A 21009-nucleotide genomic window follows, 5' to 3' on the forward strand; every position below is an offset into this window, starting at 1 on the left:
ACATGTGTGGAGGCATTACCGATGGGATCCATAGCAGAACCACATGATAAATTGCAAAGCCGTAAGGTAAATATTTTTTGTTAACATTGGTGCACTTCGATTGGTCTCTGCCTGCTAATTCTCTTTCAGGTACATATTGTAACATTCTGAACCTCTGATCAACTTCAAACATACACCTCTTTTATTTGAAAGAATTTGACCTGCCCTTGAAATGCTTCCTCCTTTGCTCCCCAAATATGGTATTTCTTTGCAGATGTACACCTGTCTGAGGCCCAGGACAGGGGAAATTCCACATTTAAGAAAGTAGGGAATGATTCCCAGGCAGTTTAATTTAATTATAGGCAACACAGGTAATGATGCCTGTAGTTAAAATTGTTTATAACTTGCTATTCTAACACACTGTTTTCAGTTGTTTATAACTTTACCACACTGAAACGTGAAACCATTTATATAAAGAGCTGGCTGAAAAATAAAAATAGTTCACAAAACTTTCAAGAACTTCCAAGATGGTTTCATTCCTTTGCTTTTTGAAACAGGTTGATTTTCATTTTGTGAAATTTTCTACTGAAATTTCTTAAGGCAACATGTATCAATTTACAAATAGAAATTTTTTTATTTTTAAACATTCTACTGTGGGACTAAACTGACCAAATCAAAACTGACAATGAAGAAGAAAACCCCTTGCATGAAATAAAAAACTCAAGATCAAACCTAGAGAACAGTAAATGAAAGTGGATACAAAAAACCTGATAAGTGAAAACTTTTGAGATAAAAAATGTTTGCTAAAATTTCTGCAAACTGGGGAAATATTGTGAAAATATTTTTAATCACATCCATCTGAAGCTGCTCAGACGTTTGGAATATTAGAATAAGTCATGTCGGGAGATGAATTACTGGGTAAATCAACTGAGCTAGACAACAATGCATTTATCAGATGGCTCCATAACTTAGCACATTATCTTCATATATATATATTTTAAAAAATCAATTGACATGATAGAAAACTGAAATAAAGTAAATCTAGAACCAGGGTTTACATGATAAACAAAAGGTTCGGAAGAATACCTTAGTTGGGTCCGTTTCTCTTCTGCCCTTCCATCTTGTGTTGTCTTTTATACCTGTGCAAAGTGGTTGTGAAATGCTACCAGATGGCAGCATTTTGCACTCCCTTTGGCCGGGTATAAATGGTGACTCAAAATGCAAAGCAGGGAAGAATGAGGCTCTGAGGTAAGGAAATGGCAAAATACTCAAAAATGGAGCATAAAAGAGGAACCTGCTTTAGATGAGACTATTACTGTAGTCCATGAGGGTTAGTGCTAATCCCCCAAAGTTCAGTACAATCGCAGAGAAACACTTGTCTTTCTCTACCACAAAACTGGTTACTGTGGAAATTGGAGCATAATAACATTCACATCCACAAATTAGGAATGATCATGTTTTGTGTATGGTGGCCTCTGCTTTATATGCAACGATGTATATACAGGGTCTGAATGTTCATGCAGGCAAGACTGCTGTTGATGCATATAGGTGTTTTCCTGTATAAGGCTAAACCATCAACACCCGTTGGGTGTGATAATATACAGAAACTCTCAGCTATTTTGAATATTTTCAGTTTAACTGCATTGTTGGGCTATTAAGTAAACTGTATTTCTCTCAGCAATATCTCTCCAACATAAATTGCTTTCTTATTTTTAACTAATTTGAAGTTTCAATGGTATATGATCAGATTTTTGTTTAATTCAGCACTACTCCTGTTCTTTCTAATGAAAGCAAGGTCACAGTGTATGTCAAAGGTGGAAGAGTATAAACGTCAAAGAAACTTTGAGAACAATTCTGATTTTTAGATTCTCAGGGATTGTTGTCTTGCACAAGCAGCTACATATTTGCATAATTAATTATGTACAGCACATACACAATGAACTACACCCCTGTAAGAGCTACTATAGCCAATAGACGTGCACTGTCAACATGCATGTCAGTGGATTTTAAAAGCCGTGTTGCAGGATGCACCTGTGTATCGGAGATCAGACTTCAGACTATGTGCACAGAAGTCTCCTCATTAATTAAGGATAATAGTTTGTATCTTTTTGCTTGGAACTGTTTGAAGGCCTGCACATCCGGAAAGGCTTGTGAAATTGACGAGTGCCTACTCCGGGCGTGCAAGTTCAGGAGACAGTTTTACAAGATCCTTGCAGCAGCTATGTATGCTGGCCTTTCTGGTGTCAGGATATGTCTCCCAACTGTGTACGTTTATTCCAACTAAAAGCTGAATTCCATCTCAGGTACTAACAGACATGTCTCATCTCTAGAGAATTCATGATTAACTACCATTGCTATCTCTTTGAACATTTCTTTACATGGAGCAATACCTCTTGTGGGAATTAAAAACATATTAATGCATACGTTGTGTTCCTAGTTACTGCTACTGAGACAATGAATAGGAAAAGCTAACCTGCTTTAACCACGCAGTGTGTATATATTTTGTATATTCAGAAATCTTTGACAGACCTGTTTTTCTTTTTTTCTTTCTCTTCCTTGTCCTCTTTCTGCATTGGCAGAGCATCTTGGATTTGAATTAAAGGGTATGGAACAACCATTCATTGTTAATCAGAAGCCATTAAGAGTTGCCCACAGTCCTTAACATTACGGCTTTGATGGGATGATTAAAAAATCAGCTGTTCTGCTCTTTTTACTGGCACCCAGAAAGATATTTGGATCAAAAAAACCCAAATGTGAACCTATAAAAATACACATGTATTTGTAGCAGCACATTTTTCTTTGTCATGCTAAGAAGCACTATGTGCAAGGCATTACTGGAATACTAATTTGTTATATGTCTCCTCACTGCAAATCTTTTTTCTGTATTTAACTTGAAGAGCTGGGGTTTGTGTTAGTTTGAAAGGTGACCAGCAAATGTAGCTTGGTAATGGACAAATATTCCAGTAACAGAAAGTCTAGAATTTAGGCCACTGGGGAACAAGAAGGGCGTGATTCTGGAGTCGTTCTGCATGTAGCTCTCCCATTGAAATCAAGGAGAGTGTAGTGGGGGGTCAGAGTCATGCTTTTCTCACAAAATATGTGCTTGGTTTGAAAGAAATTGGTTTCAAGAGGTAAATCAATTCAAGTCAGCTGAATTATCCTGGAAGTGTAGTGAAGTCAATTGGGGAGTGTCTTTCCATTGACTTCATTGAGCATTGATGTAGCTCAAGGAATATAGGCTAACGTTTTCAAAAGCACCTTAGGCCCAGACCCTCAAAGGTATTAAAGGATCTGAGTCTTAGTGACTTACAAGCTTTTGAAAATTTTACCATTAGATAATTTTAGGAACAGGAAAACCCCATTTGGCCAAACACATGGCTCCTTTCTAGGTGATCATAATGCCGCTCTTTTGTCCTGCATTCCCCTTAACTCTCTCTCCAGCAGTACAGTGCAGGGGTCTCTTGAGTTCACGTTTTGTGCTGCAGTCATATTCCCTTGTACTGCGTCCCCCCTCATTTGTTTTCTGTGTGTGGCATAGTTCTGGCACAGTTCTCTGTTTACCCCTATTTTTTACATTGCCATTTGCTCAGTGTGTAAAACCATAAAGAGCCAAGGCCCACAGTCCTTATTCAGGGCCATACCATGTTTCTGTATTGAAGGAGCTGGCGTAAAAATGGATGGCATCATATTGCCTCAAGTTCTTACTCAGTCAAAACTCCCAGTGCAGTTTTGGTTGGTTAAGACAGCAGGATTTGGCCTGCTGACTATGCTGATGCCTCTTTGCAAACCTCTCTCACATTCCTCCAGGGGCCATATTGTTCTCACGGTTGCACCCATGTAACCACATTGGCTTCAGTGGGGTTATGCTTGGGTAACTGAGAGCAGAATTTGGTTTAAATTTCCAGTAAAAGCTACCTCCATTCTGTAAACACTTCCTTTATCGCTTCCTGCAGATCCCTGAGACCTGCTGTTGCCTTGTGTTGCATCCTTTCTAAGTGAATGTCTTCCTTTGAGCAATATGGTGTCCAGCTGTGCACACAGAGATCCACAGGGGATCTGATAAGTGCCCTGAACTGTTTTTCCCTCTGCTTATATATCTTTAGTCCAGATTCAGTGCAGCCAGAGAGATATGTTAGCTCAGTATAGCACAGAGCAGACCTACATGGTTAAGACACTTTAATTTCATTTGATGGGCTCACTGGGGCATGAGCTGCTCACCTCTGGCGTCCAGGGACTGAAGTCTTTTCTCAGCTATCCGGTGCCAATCACTAGACACTAGCGTAATGAGAGTGGGCTTTGTCTCCCAGGGACCCAAATCCTTTCTTCCCCAGGGTCTGGTCCTGGGTGCTCCCAACTCCCACTGGTTTGAATGGAAATGGTGGGACTGGGGATCTTGCAAAAGAGGGTCAGCACCCGTTTAGATCGGGCTCCCAGTGCAAAGGGGTTTGGTGGTTTCAGCACAGCCCCCAATGGATATTTGTCCACCTTTCCAAACTGCCACAACACTGAGCAGAATTCGGCACAGGTAGTAGCCTCTGCTCCAGAGTAGCCCAGAACCAGCCTGCCAAGACTGATTCACATCCTCCCAGCAGGCAGTTCTGTGCTACAGAAAGTGAGTTCATTTTGGAGAAGGAATTATAGAGAAATTGGTGCTGCTTTTACAAATACACTTTTAAATAACATTTAGAATTGAGGATTTTTGACATCCCTTTTTAGTTTACTTCTGTCTTGTTTTCCTTGTCCATTCCCAGTCTCATTATTAGGCAATAAACATTAATATGCTGGATCTTTAGCTGTCTTCTCTACTTCATCCATTCTTCACTTTCCATGTGTTTGCTGTAGTACCCATGGCTGGAACTGTGACTGTGTCTGCATTACTTGACATTAAATGATTTGTCCATAATGTCATTGTTTTAGAATGATGATGATGACTATTATTTATTAATTGTTATAGCATCACAGGTGTGCATGGCACTTTAGAGACAAACATTGACTGGCCCTACCACAAAGATCTTATAATATAAATTAAACATAAAATCATTGTATAGATATTTACATTATTTTCTTTCTGTCACTGTCCCAGTGAGTTTATGTAACATGAAGGGATTATGTTATCAGCCATCAATTTAATGAGACTTCGTGGAGCCAACCTAGATTATTTTCAACAGTCATGCATTGAATTGTGCTGCACAGTGAGTTTGGGATTTGATTCATGGGAAAAAGGGTTGCAGTATAGATGAAAGTTGTGGAGGAAAAACTAACTCATTTGGTAGTTTTTCCTCCCCCACCACTATCCCTCCTTTTTTCCATTAAATAAAGGCAGGGTTTGCATCTGAAAAAAATAACATTTTTGCAGCAAAAATTGTGAATAGTGAAAATTCTCTATGAAAGTATCATTTTACCTGGTTTCAAGGTAGAACCGGATCACTTTCCCCCTCCTTTCCCTGCCACTATGAACAAATATGTTCACCCAGCAGAAAAAATCCTGAACAGATTCATCCACAAGCAATAAAAATCACATCTAGCTGCTTTGGCAAATTTGTATTAAATCTCTCAAAACTCAGGCTCGGCCTTTGCACATGCAATACTCCACGACAGCGATCAAATGGAGAACAGATTGCTTGCTGTCTGTATGGAATTCATAATACCAACTGTGAAAAAGAGACTGTCAGAACTTTCTGAGCTGCTCCCAAATAGAGTTAACTCTACACTAAGATCCACAAAGGTATCTTGTTAAGCCATCCATAATTTTTTAGAGCTGACTAAAATCTAAATGAATTTGCTGTTTTTTTCAAAATTAAATGCTAAAAATTTGATTACGTCAACTAGAATTGGTTCACAAAATCCACTGAAGGGAGGTTTATATTGCATTTCTGAGATTGGGGCAGCCGGTCCTGACAGCTCAAAAGAGTAATGTTTCCTATTTGTGAGGTGAGCAATGCCTGAGGCCTGTAGAGCACTGCTCACCTCAGCGAAATAAAATCATGCTTCTTGTCTATTTTAGCTGTCCCTGTTGTTTTTGTGCTTGTACTTCCAGTTGTGACAGTACAGTAGCTCCTCCTTCACCATTAGTCACACTAGAGTTATAGACACTGACAATGAAAATCTCCCAATCTTTGGTCCCCTCCAGTCAGGTCATGGCCCCGCTTGTATTTCTCAAGTTTGATGACCTCCCAAGATGGAATGTACATTTGCATTAATGATTCCAACAACAACATGATTGAACTGGAGAACTTGGACTGTTTGACTGAGTGAGAGGGGCTATACTGATGAAATCCAGGCGTGGAAAGGTGCAGCTCTCCCTTTCCATGTTTCCACCAGTACAGAATATGCACAGCGTTCCCCACCAGGCAAAAATACAGGGAAGGGGAAAGCAAAAAAGCTGAGCTAAACATCCCAATCCAAATGTGAGTTCTTCCCAAAAGAGGACATATGATGATTTGACGTAATGGGGAGGCCAGAGAACATCAGATCAGACCGCATGCTCCAACAACAAATCATCAGTATGAGTCTGCATCACAAGTGAAACAAATCACCTCTGTGCAAAGGGTCAGCACAGGACCTCAGCACCATTTAGGTCCCACCGTAACCCTTTAGGGCTAGTGAAGAAGGTTTGGGCTGGCCGTCTGCATAGGGGTAAATTTTATCCCAGTTGAGGAGGAACTTGATGAATTGCTCCTCAGAGGACACACTACCCTAACCCAGTATTGGCCAAGGAATGCACATGGAGGCACCAAAGCTTGGGAGATTCTTGATGTCATCCTCTCTAATGAATGTTGAAGGAAGATGCCTGTAGTGGTGGAACTAAGATGCAGAAAGGACAGAATAGGTAAGAAATTCTCTATTCTTGTCACCTGTAATAACGACTATGCTAAAAGTCTCCTCTCTGGCCTGAAGTGTGAATAGCTGTGTATATTGCATTCATTCCCTACCCAGAACCCGTGTTCAGTTCAGCAGAAGCTTAACATGCAGGACATGTGCAGCCTGTGTCATAGAGGTTTACAGTGCAGAGTGGAGTGAATGGAGATTCCCCCCCTTTTTGGATCACTGCTTTAGAACGAATGTTCACAGTGAACAAAGTGAAATATTTATGATTTATTTTTACACGTTGGTAAAAAGAAACAAAACCAGGTGGATTTTGACACTCTCTGGCTTCTCAAATAACTACTGCTGTTTTTCTCCTGTTTGGACCCTCAGAAAGAGAATAATCTTTTCTATATTAGGTACTTCCAAAAGTGGTGGGCTAAGACAGGCTCAAATCCCAAATTATTTTCTCTTAGCCTTTTCTTAAATACTTTTTATCCTACTACCAGGAGATGACTCTAGCATTCCTAGCACCTGATGCCATTCTTACTTTCCTTCTGGTTTTACCTCCTATAGCTTTGCAGTTGCTGGGGATACCAGATATAGTGTAGTGAGGGCACTTAGTGTCTCCTGGTGGAACAATCCACCCTAACAACTTCAGCTGGGTTTTTCTTGCCTAATTTCTATAAGAAAATGTTCTAGAGAATGCTAATTAAGGGACAAACCCCAACAACCCGGAATGCTGTATAAATAATACATGCTATTGGGGCATATTGACTTATTCATGGTACAAATCTTTTTTTGGTTCTTCCTCCCATCGGGTTCACAAGATGATATAGTGGGCCAAATTTTTCTCTCAGTTATGCAGTTGGAAATCCAGTTACTCCATTGATTTCAGTGGATCTGCACCCATGTAACTGAGGGCAGAGCTTGGCCTACTGTATTCATACAAGAAGAATAAATGCCCCTAGCCATGTGATTGGTTGAGGATATTTGGGTTGAACTAAGTTGAGGCAATCTGAATCTTAGCTTTTCCCCTGACTCCATCCTGAACAGTTTTACTGACCTGATCAGTTTGGATAAATTACTTCTCTCCAAGAGTGTGCTGTTAATCTGTTGCAAGTGACTGATTTCATTGGCGCTGAAAAGTCTTCCATTACAAATAACTATGGATCTCTCCTGCTCGTTACAGCCATATCTTAATAGAAACACTAGATCACTGATGAAGTTCAGTTTAATTTCTCAAGTGTATGTGAGTTGTGCAGTGTGGTTGAGACCATGCAGTGTCCCATGATACAACTCATTCCTGGACCACAATTGCCAAGAGGATTAACTGAGATGAATCTGTGTTACTGTTTGGGTTGAAAAATTAATTAGATTACTTCTCAGGATTTCATTAAAAAAATCCACTGCTGTTATTGGTTACTGGATTTTCAATACTCTGTCCCCTCCCTGTCTTCCAATAGCCAAACCACCTCTCCTCCATGCCCACCCAACCTTTGATTATTTAAAAGTTTTTCCTTTCAGCATCTGTGTGCTTTTGTGCATCAGAAGTTGTGGTTATGGAATAACTCTAGGACCTATAGCAAGCAGTTGCTGCAAGAAAAAAAGCAGTCCTGAGTCCAGCAGAGAGAGATATGCTGGACCTTGTGATGGGGCCATCGAAGGATCAGTGTATATATGTGTGAGCATGGGTGTGACAATCGGAGTCCAGACACCCCAAAGGAAGAACAGAGGTTCTGAACCCCAAAGAATAAGCAATTGAATCAACTGGTTGTATCTGATATTACTGTGTATAAAAATGTGTTGTGTCAGGTCTTTTATGAAAGCTTGTAATGTTCTGGCAATATTCTGTAATATTTTTATTCCCACCAGGTCTCTGTTGTGTGTGGAGTGTGTGGCAAAGTGAACTGATAGCTGGGCGCTGGTTTCACTCCATTGGGGGTGACGAACTAGAGGGGAAAAATACAAGTGTTGGGTAGTTAAGAACTTGGGGAAACAGATTTGGGGGGACTTGGCACTGAAGGGCTGTTGAGGTCACCGTGTCAGGGGTTACTAGACTGGTGGAAGCCAGGGTGAAAAAGTACACTCATAGGCTGGCTACTGGTGTCAGAGCTCTGAGCCATGGCAGCCTAGCATTAGGCCCCCCAAGTTACAGGGCAGGTAGTGACAGAACCCCTTACTGGTCTGGGTGGTGCCCAAAAGAGTTGGCAGGATTTGAACCTGTGTGGGGAATCTCCCAGTAGCCAGCCTACAAGCATAAGGGTGACCTCAGCATCCCCTTCTGGTCCCAAGTCCCCCCAAATCCATCTCAGGTTACCCAGAAAACAAACATAAAGGCACAATCTCAGGCTCTACATGTCTGTAATAGCTAATTTCCCTTTTATAATACAAGTTACCTATTCCCACTGAACAGTTTCCCAGCATGCTCTCTGACCAAGACATGCACTTCACTTAGATGCTGGTCCTCAGTTTTTGGGTGTCCTTCACTTCAAAACCCCTCTCCCTTAAGGGATTGCAGTTTTTTTGTCTTTCTCTCAGACTATGGTGATTCATGGAGGGGAAATTCTTCCTCTCTTAGGTTGGGTCTACATTAAAAAATTAAGTCGACCCAGCCATGTCACTCAAAGGTGTGAAAAATCCACACCCCGAGGTACGTACTTAAGCTGACCTAGCCCCCAGTGTAGACAGCGGTAGGTCAATGCAAGAATTCTTCCTTCGACCTAGCTACCACATCTCAGGGACGTGGGTTAGCTACAGTGACCAGAGAACCTCTCCCATCATTGCTAGGGTGACCAGATAGCAAGTGTGAAAAATCAGGATGGGGGTGGGGGGTAATAGGCACCTATATAAGAGAAATCCCCGAATATCGGGACTGTCCCTATAAAATCGGGACATCTGGTCATCCTTGTCATTGCAGGGGGTAGTTACACTGAAGCAGTACAGCTGTCCCACTGTAGTGGTTTAAGTGTAGACTTAGCCTCAGTTTTCCAAGACTGGGATTTGTTTGTTTTTTTATTTCAAGTTGTTTCAGTGTTTTCCCATTCATGCTAATGGTCCACCATTGTCTCTTCCTGGCTGGACAATGGACGGGTACTTGAAGTAAGTTCTGTGTAAACAACTGGTTTAAGAGGAGCCCATCTCTGTTGTGAGGTGTGCTTGAAATTGTAGTTCTGGAAATGAGCATAGTAGTCTAGATTCATAATTACATACATTTCTAATCCCAGTCTGTCTATGTATCTCCTAAGGACCATCAAGTTAGAACATCACAAGCTTTCATAACGACCTGACTTGACATATTTGTATACACAATAACATTGTATACAACCAGTTGGTTCAGTTGCTTATTCTTTGGGGTTCAGACCCTCCGTTTTCCCCTTGGAGTGTCTGGACCCTGATTGTCTCAGTGGGTATGGTCAGGGTCCTGTTTATTGGATTAGCAAGGCACCTGGGGAATCTGCTGGAAAGGAAAGAGAAGAGTTGTGGGACTATTGGAGATCATGGACTAGAGGTCACAGAGCTGTTATAGGGGAGGAGAGGGGCCAATGATAAGTTTGCTGGGGTTCAGAAGGGAGGGATTACTGGGCAGAAGGAGGAAGCCATGAGAAGAGGAGGAGAGAATGGTAGGAGATCTCGATGTGTTTGGGGAGGTTTGGGATAATCATCCAAGCCTTTGGGTGCTTATCAGAACTGGACCATGGAACACTTTGAGATCTGCTGATGACTAGTCTACATGGGTTGGATTCTGCTGCTATTTGTGTGTTCAGAACACATTATTTTCACTGGAGTACGTTTTTAATTAGTATATTTTTCTAACCTTTGCAGAAGCTGAAGAGCTCTATCAGAAGAGAGTTTTAACCATCACTGGGATCTGCGTTGCATTGCTTGTGGTTGGAATAGTATGTGTGGTCGCTTACTGTAAAACCAAGTGAGTACCGGCAAACAAGTCAAATCTAACAGCAATATTCAAGCTTTGGGTTCACACTTCTAGCTATGGCACTTACTGACATAAGATAATACTCAAAGGAGATGCTGTACTGTGCTTCTCACTTACAGCAGAGAAAATGCAAGGTCTAATAGGGCAGGGGAGTGGAAGTCAAAACTCTCTCTATGCCTGACCCTGTTTAGAGCTCGTAGGGGTACCAGATTGTGCGGGTTATTCTGCATTTCAGCTGAATCAACTCCATTTTGCTAAGCCAGGCAATGTCCTGTGGATGAGAAAACAAGACTCCCTGTAGCAATGGGAAAAATCCATTAGGCTGGGACCTAGGTGACCATGACTTCTGGTCTCATCTCTCAGAGTAGCAGCCGTGTTAGTCTGTATCCGCAAAAAGAACAGGAGTACTTGTGGCACCTTAGAGACTAACAAATTTATTTGAGCATAAGCTTTCGTGGGCTCCAGCCCACTTCATCGGATGCATGGAATGGAACACACAGAAGATATTTATACATACAGAGAACATGAAAGGGTGAAAGTAGCCATACCAACTGTAAGAGGCCAATCAATTGAGATGAGCTATCATCAGCAGGAGAAAAAAAACCTTTGAAGTGATAATCGAGATGACCCATAGAAGGTGTGAGGATACTTAACATGGGGAAATAGATTCAATTAGTGCAATGACCCAACCATTCCCAGTCTCTGTTTAAACCTAAGTTAATTGTATCTAATTTGCATATTAATTCAAGTTCAGCAGTCTCTCTTTGGAGTCTGTTTTTGAAGTTTTTTGTTGCAAAATTGCCACCTTCAAGTCTGTCACTGAGTGGTTAGAGAGGTTGAAGTGTTCTCCCACTGGTTTTTGAATGTTATGATTCCTGATGTCAGATTTGTGTCCATTTATTCTTTTGTGTAGAGATTGTCCGGTTTGGCCAATGTATATGGCAGAGGGGCATTTCTGGCACATGATGGCATATATCACGTTGGTAGATGTGCAGGTGAACGAGCCCCTGATGGTGTGGCTGATGTGATTAGGTCCTATGATGGTGTCACTTGAATAGGTATGTGGACAGAGTTGGCATCGGGCTTTGTTGCAAGGATAGGTTCCTGGGTTAGTGTTTATGTTGTATGGTGTGCGGTTGCTGGTGAGTATTTGCTTCAGGTTGGGAGGCTGTCTGTAAGCAAGGACTGGCCTGTCTCCCAAGATCTGTGAGAGTGAGGGATCATCTTTCAGGATAGGTTGTAGATCTTTGATGATGCGCTGGAGAGGTTTTAGTTGGGGGCTGAAGGTGACGGCTAGTGGCGTTCTGTTATTTTCTTTGTTGGGCCTGTCCTGTAGTAGGTGACTTCTGGGTACTCTTCTGGCTCTGTCAATCTGTTTTTTCACTTCAGCAGGTGGGTATTGTAGTTTTAAGAATGCTTGATAGAGATCTTGTAGGTGTTTATCTCTGTCTGAGGGATTGGAGCAAATAGGTTGTATCTTAGAGCTTGGCTGTAGACAATGGATCGTGTGGTGTGTCCTGAATGGAAGCTGGAGGCATGTAGGTAAGTATAGCGGTCAGTAGGTTTCCGGTATAGGGTGGTGTTTATGTGACCATCGCTTATTAGCACAGTAGTGTCTAGGAAATGGACTGCTTGTGTGGATTGGTCTAGGCTGAGGTTGATGGTGGGATGGAAATTTTTAAAATCATGGTGGAATTCCTCGAGGGCTTCTTTTCCATGGGTCCAGATGATGAAGATGTCATCAATGTAGCGCAAGTAGAGTAGGGGCATTAGGGGACGAGAGCTAAGGAAGCGTTGTTCTAAGTCATCCATAAAAATATTGGCATACTGTGGGGCCATGCAGGTACCCATAGCAGTGCCACTGACTTGAAGGTATATATTGTCCCCAAATGTGAAATAGTTGTGGGTGAGGACAAAGTCACAAAGTTCAGCCACCAGGTTTGCCATGATATTATCGGGGATACTATCCCTGTGGCTTGTAGTCCATCTTTGTGTGGAATGTTGGTGTAGAGGGCTTCTACATCCATAGTGGCCAGGATGGTGTTTTCTGGAAGATCACCAATGGATTGTAGTTTCCTCAGGAAGTCAGTGGTGTCTCGAAGATAGCTGGGAGTGCTGGTAGCGTGGGGCCTGAGGAGAGAGTCTACATAGCCAGACAATCCTGCTGTTAGGGTGCCAAAGCTTGAGATGATGGGGCATCCAGGATTTCCAGATTTATGGATCTTGGGTAGCAAATAGAATACACCTGGTCGGGGTTTTAGGCATGTGTCTGTACAGATCTGTTCCTGTGCTTTTTCAGGGAGTTTCTTGAGCAGATGGTGTAGTTTCTTTTGGTAATCCTCAGTGGGATCAGAGGATAATGGCCTGTAGAATGTGGAGTTAGAGAGCTGCCTAGCAGCCTCTTGTTCATATTCCAACTTGACAGAGCCAGAAGAGTACCCAAAAGTCACCTACTACAGGACAGGCCCAACAAAGAAAATAACAGAACGCCACTAGCTGTCACCTTCAACCACCAACTGAAACCTCTCCAGCGCATCATCAAAGATCTACAACCTATCCTGAAAGATGATCCCTCACTCTCACAGATCTTGGGAGACAAGCCAGTCCTTGCTTACAGACAGCCTCCCAACCTGAAGCAAATACTCACCAGCAACCGCACACCATACAACATAAACACTAACCCAGGAACCTATCCTTGCAACAAAGCCCGATGCCAACTCTGTCCACATATCTATTCAAGTGACACCGTCATAGGACCTAATCACATCAGCCACACCATCAGGGGCTCGTTCACCTGCACATCTACCAACGTGATATATGCCATCATGTGCCAGAAATGCCCCTCTGCCACATACATTGGCCAAACCGGACAATCTCTACACAAAAGAATAAATGGACATAAATCTGACATCAGGAATCATAACATTCAAAAACCAGTGGGAGAACACTTCAACCTCTCTAACCACTCAGTGACAGACTTGAAGGTGGCAATTTTGCAACAAAAAACTTCAAAAACAGACTCCAAAGAGAGACTGCTGAACTTGAATTAATATGCAAATTAGATACAATTAACTTAGGTTTAAACAGAGACTGGGAATGGTTGGGTCATTACACTAATTGAATCTATTTCCCCATGTTAAGTATCCTCACACCTTCTATGGGTCATCTCGATTATCACTTCAAAGGTTTTTTTTCTCCTGCTGATGATAGCTCATCTCAATTGATTGGCCTCTTACAGTTGGTATGGCTACTTCCACCCTTTCATGTTCTCTGTATGTATAAATATCTTCTTTCCGTGTGTTCCATTCTATGCATCCGATGAAGTGGGCTGGAGCCCACGAAAGCTTATGCTCAAATAAATTTGTTAGTTTCTAATGTGCCACAAGTACTCTTGGTCTCATCTCTGCTGACGCTTGGTTATATTTCAGTGGATTTCATAATAATTACTGTTGAGCAAGGCTTCATAAGCTTTCCTAGAAGACAATCAAATGCAATTCCCTCCATTTTACAAATAAGTTAACTGAGAGGTTGCACGAGATCATTGTAGGCAAAACTGGGCATAGAACACAGGTCTCTAATATGCAAACCCAAGTCTCATTCAAAACCACACCGCCTTGCCTAATTAATATGCCAGATCTATGTGCCTGACTGGCCTTCTCTAACCAAACACTGCTCTAACCACTAGCCACACTCCTCTCCCAGAGCCGGCAATAGAACCCAGCATTCCTGATTCCCAGCATTCTGCTGCTGTCTAGAAAATGGCTGTACAACCTGTTAGCAAAGTGTGTGCACCTCGGTCCCCCTTCAGTTGCTGCTCCTCACAGAAGATAACAGTCGCTCCTTTAGCTCAGGTGTAGAGGTCTGAAGGTCCAGGGATCAGACCTCATTGACAGCCCACATAGTGAGTTCTCGTGATTGCACATAGCTGAAAGTTGAAGCTAGAGGCTGGAAGCTGAACCTAGACAAATTCAGACTGGAAGTGAGGTGTAAAATGTTACCCGTGAGGATAATCAACCATTGGAATAATTGACCAAGGGTCATGGGGGATTCTCCATCACTGTCAATTTTTCAATCCAGATTGGATGTTTTTATAAAAGATCTGCTCTAGGAATTATTTTGGGGAAGTTCTCTGACCTGTGTTATATAGACAGTTGGACTAAGATGACTGCCATGGTCCATTCTGGAATCTACGAAACTGTGAATTTTCTTTTTCAAAAGTATTAGTTTATTTAATTCACAGAGGGAGGAAACATCTTTAAAAGTGAGTTTCACCATTATAACCTGTCCATTATGGTGCGACATGCAACAAAACCCAGGTGTTCCACTTTGCGACCATTTGTCACACATTGGCTTGTATCACACAGCGGTAGGCTTGAAGGCGGAGAGTTATCACTTTGACTCTGATTTGCTGTGAGGCCGCTATAGGGAACTCATGTAACTTCTCCGTACCTTAGTTTTCGCCGTCTGAAAATGGGGATAATAATACCTCTCTGCGTTGCAGGAGGTATGTGAGCCTTAATCAGTTTGAGAGTCTCAGTGAAAAGGACAAAACAATCTTATTATTAATACAGATATTCCCTTGCTTACTGAAGGTTTCAAACACACGTCTCTCATTTGCCCAGGTAGAAATAATGGAACAAACCCTGAAGTCCTAAGTCAGTTTTCACGCATCTACACTGTGGAAAAAATCCTACCCCACTGAGCGTGCACGATGTCCCTAAGAGGGTGAGAAGGAAATGAGAACATGTCCCTGCTGATCTGCTGCAATGGCTGAGTTAGCTGGGCCTGGGCAGTGTGGGAATCAGCTGTGCCCTGACACACATCCTGATGATCTTCCTGGGTTGGTGCATCCCAATACCATACCTTACTGTGGGCTGTGCCTTAAAGGCATATGTGGCTCTAGCCCTCTGTAAAGTCTTCAGAAGTTAACTCAGGGGTGTTATACTTAGAATTTTGACCATGTTTCTCTCAGCTGTGGCATTGGCCCAGGATATGCAGTGGAGACAAGCTAAATGGATGCTAGAAGGTGGAGGTTTTGTTCCGAAACCATGCTGCAAGGGTTAACCCAGGCAAGCAGACATTTGCCTTCTGTAGACCAGCAGCTGGTCACTGTACATCCAGAATCGCCTTGCTGTGAGCAGCCACCAGGCCACACTTTACCTTACTGACTCATCAGACACTTGCGCAATGTTCGTTCTTCTAGACCTTGTCTACAGGCAAAAATAGGAGCCATAGATCACCAGCACTGGAGCTCCAGGGGTGAGAGATAGAGTGTAGACAGGACACAGTAAGTTCCTGAGCTGCCCTGTCTTTATCTCAGTTTCTACCATGCTGCCATTGGTGGAACTGCATCAGAAGGCACCCAGAGTGAATTCCAGGTCCTGCTTTTGCCAGCATAGACGCAGCCTGCTCACCTGGAGAGACAGCGCTCAGTCCATATCTAAGCATGGGCTTCTCACGTTGGCCTTGTCTGCAATGACAACATTGCCCTCCATTAGTGGGAGCAATGGGAGGAGCATCAGCAAAGGCAGACCACGTGCATTTTTGCCATCATGTCATCTAGTAAGCCTAGATGATATGATGGATTAAAACTTCAGTGGCTTTCAGTGCCCGTGTCTATAGTATAATATATATAGTATAGTGTTTCCACCATTGCTTCCACTAGAGGAGCTGTGCAGCGCAGACAGCCCTTGAGTGCTTAGATTTGTAATTGGGACCAAGCTGCAAAGTTTGATCGGAGACACAGTGTGCTGAAAGTGTCTCCGAGACATGAATTCGAAGCATGGCCTTGTCCTCCTTATTGTCTGTCTCCCCTACAGGGCTTTGGGTGTGAAGAGTCCAAGGAGATATTAGAATTCTAAGTAAACTCTATGAATCCATTTCTCCTTTGTGCATTTTTAGAAAACAACGAAAACAAATGCATAACCATTTACGGCAAAATATGTGTCCCGCCCATCCAAACCGGAGCCTTGCCAATGGCCCCAGTCACCCCCAGCTGGATCCAGAGGAAATTCAGATGGTTGATGTAAGTGGCTTTTGTATAAGGCAGTGCAGAAGTGTATTGAATGCCATTTTTCAGCCAGTGATTTCGTTTAGGTGTAACATTAAGAATTTGACGTTAAAAGCTGAAATTGAATGGAAATTCGTTTTTTTTTTCAGTGGAAAACCATTTGGGTTGGGGTCAGGACAGAAATGTATGAATGAATGAACTAATCATATTTAATTCTCTTCCACTCTGTGAAATGCTCCTGGTATTTCCTGTTCATTGATGATATCCCAGAATGCATCATTCTGGACCACTACAAATACCATGGACTACATGGCTGGTGGGGGTGAGGCTGTTAGATGTGCATGACACTTTATGTCGGGCCTTATTCTGCCACTGTTGCTTCTAATCAGTAGCACTTTGCACAAGGTAATAAGTCCCATTGGGGTTCTCAGATGCCACACTGATGGGCATAATTTAAGACCATAGGCTCTGATCCAGCAAAGCACTGAAGCACATGCTCAGTTTAATGCATGTGGGTAGTTCCATTAAATTCAATGGGACTGTGAATGTGATTATATTGATTTGGGGCATTTGAAAAAAAAGGAAAGCGGGAGGAAATCAGATCCATGATGAGTAAAGACACAGGACGGGATTCTTTCCTGTGCCAGCGCTCCAGCATTTCCTAACTTTTGAGTACTCAGCTTTGCAACCTTTACATTGTATTAACATTTTTTTATATGTGATCATTTATATGTTGTCCCGTGTATGATACATAATGGGCCAATTCTTGCTGGCTCCTGGAGACAGGTATAATGGGTCCCTTGTCAGCTGCACATGTGCCAAGCACAGACAGAGAAGTCGGGAGCTAGGTAGATAGACAGGCATGAATACAGACAGAAAGAGAATCTGAAAAAAGCAGCAATAGTGCCTTTCCAGGCTGCGGCCCCACACAAAACCTTGCAAAATCTATGCTGTGAGTAGGAATAATCCATGCAAGAGCTGTGGTTGACCACTGCCAGATCAGGGACCACATTGGTATAAATATTCATAGAATCATAGAATATTAAGGTTGGAAGAGACCTCAGAAGGTCATCTAGTCCAACCCCCTGCTCAAAGCAGGACCAACACCAACTAAATCATCCCAGCCAAGGCTTTGTCAAGCCAGGCCTTAAAAACCTCTAAGGATGGAGATTCCACCACTTCCCTAGGTAACCCATTCCAGTGCTTCACCATCCTCCTAATGAAATAGTGTTTCCTAATATCCATCCTGGACCTCCCCCATTGCAACTTGAGACCATTGCTTCTTGTTCTATCATCTACCACCACTGAGAACAGCCTAGCTCCATCCTCTTTGGAACCCCCCTTCAGGTAGTTGAAGGCTGCTATCAAATCCCCCCTCACTCTTCTCTTCTGCAGCCTAAATAACCCCAGTTCCCTCAGCCTCTCCTTGTAAGTCATGTGCCCCAGCCCCCTAATAATTTTCGTTGCCCTCCACTGGACTCTCCAATTTATCCACATCCCTTCTGTAGTGGGGGGACCAAAACTGGACACAATACTCCAGGTGTGGCCTCACCAGTGCCGAATAGAGGGGAATAATCACTTCCCTCGATCTACTGGCAATGCTCCTACTAATACAGCCCAATATGCCGTTGACCTTCTTGGCAACAAGGGCACACTGCTGATTCATATCCAGCTTCTCGTCCACTGTAACCCCTAGTCCTTTTCTGCAGAAGAAGCTTTGCAAAACTAAGCTTTGCTTAGTCTACAGACTAAGCGCCATGTCTCCAAGACCCTCAACGTTCATCAATGCCCTTTCATAGTTCCCATATAGCCTCTCCTTGATATATTGAAGAGCCCACAACAGAGCCACAGAAAAGCCACTACTTTTTAACCTTCTGGGCAGCTGCTGTTCTTCTCAGCTCTTTAAACTGGACACAGATACATGCGATCATGTGCTTGTTACATGGTTTGATATATAGACTCGTAGACATTAAGGTCAGAAGGGACCATCATGATCAGGGGTTCTCAACCTTTTTCTTTCTGAGGCCCACCCCAACATGCTATAAAAAGTCCACGGCCCACCTGTGCCACAACAATTGTTTTTATGCATATAAAAGCCAGAATGGTGTTAAGGGGTAGCAAGCAGGGCAATTGCCCGGGACCCCACACCACAGGGGGCATGCAGAGCTAAGTTGCTCAGGCTTCTGCTTCAACCCCGGGTGGCAGGGCTCAGGGCCCTGGACTTCAGCCCCATGCGGTGGGGCTTTGGCTTTCTGCCGTGGGTCCCAGCAAGTCTAATGCTGGCCCTGCCTGGCAAACCCCCTGAAACCTGCTCGTGGCCCCCCAAGGGGCCCTGGATCCCTGGTTGAGAACCACTTATCATGATAATCTAGTCTGACCTCCTGCATATCACAGGCCACAGAACCTTGCCCACCCACTCCTGTGATAGACCTCTAACCTCAGGCTGAGTTACTGAAGTCCTCAAATTAAAAGTTACCGAGAATCTACCATCTTCACTAGTTTAAACCTGCAAGTGACCCATGCCCCAGGCTGCAGAGGAAGGCGAAACTCCCCCTCCCCCCAGTCAATGAATGAGCAGTTGCCTGATGTTTGGGACTCTCTTTATTACAGTATATTTCTAAAAACGTTTCTGCCACTGACCATGTGATACGGAGGGAAACAGAGACGACGTTTTCAGGAAGTCATTCCTGCTCCCCATCTCACCATTGCTCCACAGCCACTCCAACTTCAAGCCAGAGGTGAGTGTGCCATTTCCCCCCCGCACACACACACACATCCATCCTGTCCCTGCAAGAAGATCTGAGGAGTGTAGCAAGAAAAACATTTCTTAAGTCAGAGCAAATACCAAATGTTTTTCTTTTCACCTGCTTGTTCACTGTTCATGAGTGTTTGCAATATTCTGTCACTTTGAGTGACACAGAGAAAATAGATACATGAGAGAAAAACACTGAAGATTATTCTGCATGTAGTTTGATTTTGTGATAGTTTTGAAGAAAATTCTTTTTAGCTGTGGGGTTTGGAACATATATAACTAAAATTTTCAAAAGTACCTAAGGAAAAAATTTTCAGACGCTCCTAAGTTCCATTTACAAAAAGGATGTAGGGCCAGATTTTTAAAGGTATTTAGGTGGCTAAAGATGCAAAATGGGCTTTTCAAAAGCACATTAGGTGCTCTCCTAGCTGCATCATTATGCACCTAAATACCTGTGAAAGTCTGGCCATTAGGTGAATAGTCACTTTTGAAGATGGGACATAGGCTCCTAATATACTTAGTCACTTTTGAAAACCTTACCCTTTATCTCATTTGCATACTGCTATCCTCTTTCCTAAAATACTTTAGGAGGTACTAGAGCTGCAAAATTTGGATTCAGATCCAAGTTTTGATTAACCCAAATTTCAGAGGTATTCAGGGGGCATTTACAAAATACAGATCTGAATCCAGATTCAGATCTGAGGAGCCCTGCAATGTCAAGGGTGTTTGGATTCTGGGGTTTGGTTTGGGGATCTCTCTTGTGGTTTCCATTTTTAAATGTCAGAATTCTGACCTATGATCTCAAAACTATGAACTATGGCCTTCTGGTGACCTTGTCATGGCAAATATGCCCTTTCTCCACTAGCCGCAAATGTGCTTTGTATGTCTGCACATGGATAGTTGCTCCTGAAGATGACTGCTGTGAAGCATTTAGAGCTAAACTTTGAACATGGAAAACTATGATGTACCTTCACAATCTACACAAACAGGAAGTTGTACACAGAACAGTTAAATGTATCTGCACATACATTAATCCATGAAGCACACACAGATGTGTATTTTGCACAGGCAGTTGCCTGCATATTTTATATATACTAATGCATATTTTACTAGTGTTTAGAAATATTCTCCTATACATACCCACAATGTATAAGAAGAGAGGGCTATAAATATTGTTAAACATTTAGGTCTAGACTTTCAAAATTGGGGTCCGATTTAGCAGGTACAATTTTGCATCAACAAAAAATTTGTTCATGCAACTTGTTGCAGGCAAAAAAACGTTGGTGCAGATTCTTATGTTTGCACTTTGCACCTACGGATATGTAGGTCATTCTGAGGCTGGCTTGAAAATCTGAGTCTCAGTATCTTGTGCAATGTTAGGTCATCAGTGAAATAACAATAGTTCTTGTTAATAGGACAGGGTCAAGGTGGAAGAAACAGCGCATCCATGAAGCAGAGCCTTTCACCTTTTTGAAGGGCATTTCCAATTATAAATTAATGTTTTCCATTTTTATAGTGTCCAGGAAA

At 42.7% G+C, this 21009-nt stretch overlaps 1 protein-coding gene across 1 annotated transcript in view; it reads left to right on the top strand.

Annotated features, from left to right (window-relative positions):
* NRG2 (neuregulin 2) overlaps nt 1–21009 on the top strand; it is a 279171-nt gene that overhangs the window by 247276 nt on the left and 10886 nt on the right. Inside the window, 4 exon segments of the mRNA XM_026660842.1 lie at nt 2559–2582; nt 10609–10711; nt 16622–16745; nt 19341–19468. Coding sequence (XP_026516627.1) covers nt 2559–2582; nt 10609–10711; nt 16622–16745; nt 19341–19468 — 379 coding nt within the window.

The sequence above is a fragment of the Terrapene carolina genome, unplaced genomic scaffold (genome assembly GCF_002925995.2).
Source record: "Terrapene carolina triunguis isolate 2854851 unplaced genomic scaffold, T_m_triunguis-2.0 Scaffold838, whole genome shotgun sequence".
Taxonomy (NCBI): domain Eukaryota; kingdom Metazoa; phylum Chordata; order Testudines; family Emydidae; genus Terrapene; species Terrapene triunguis.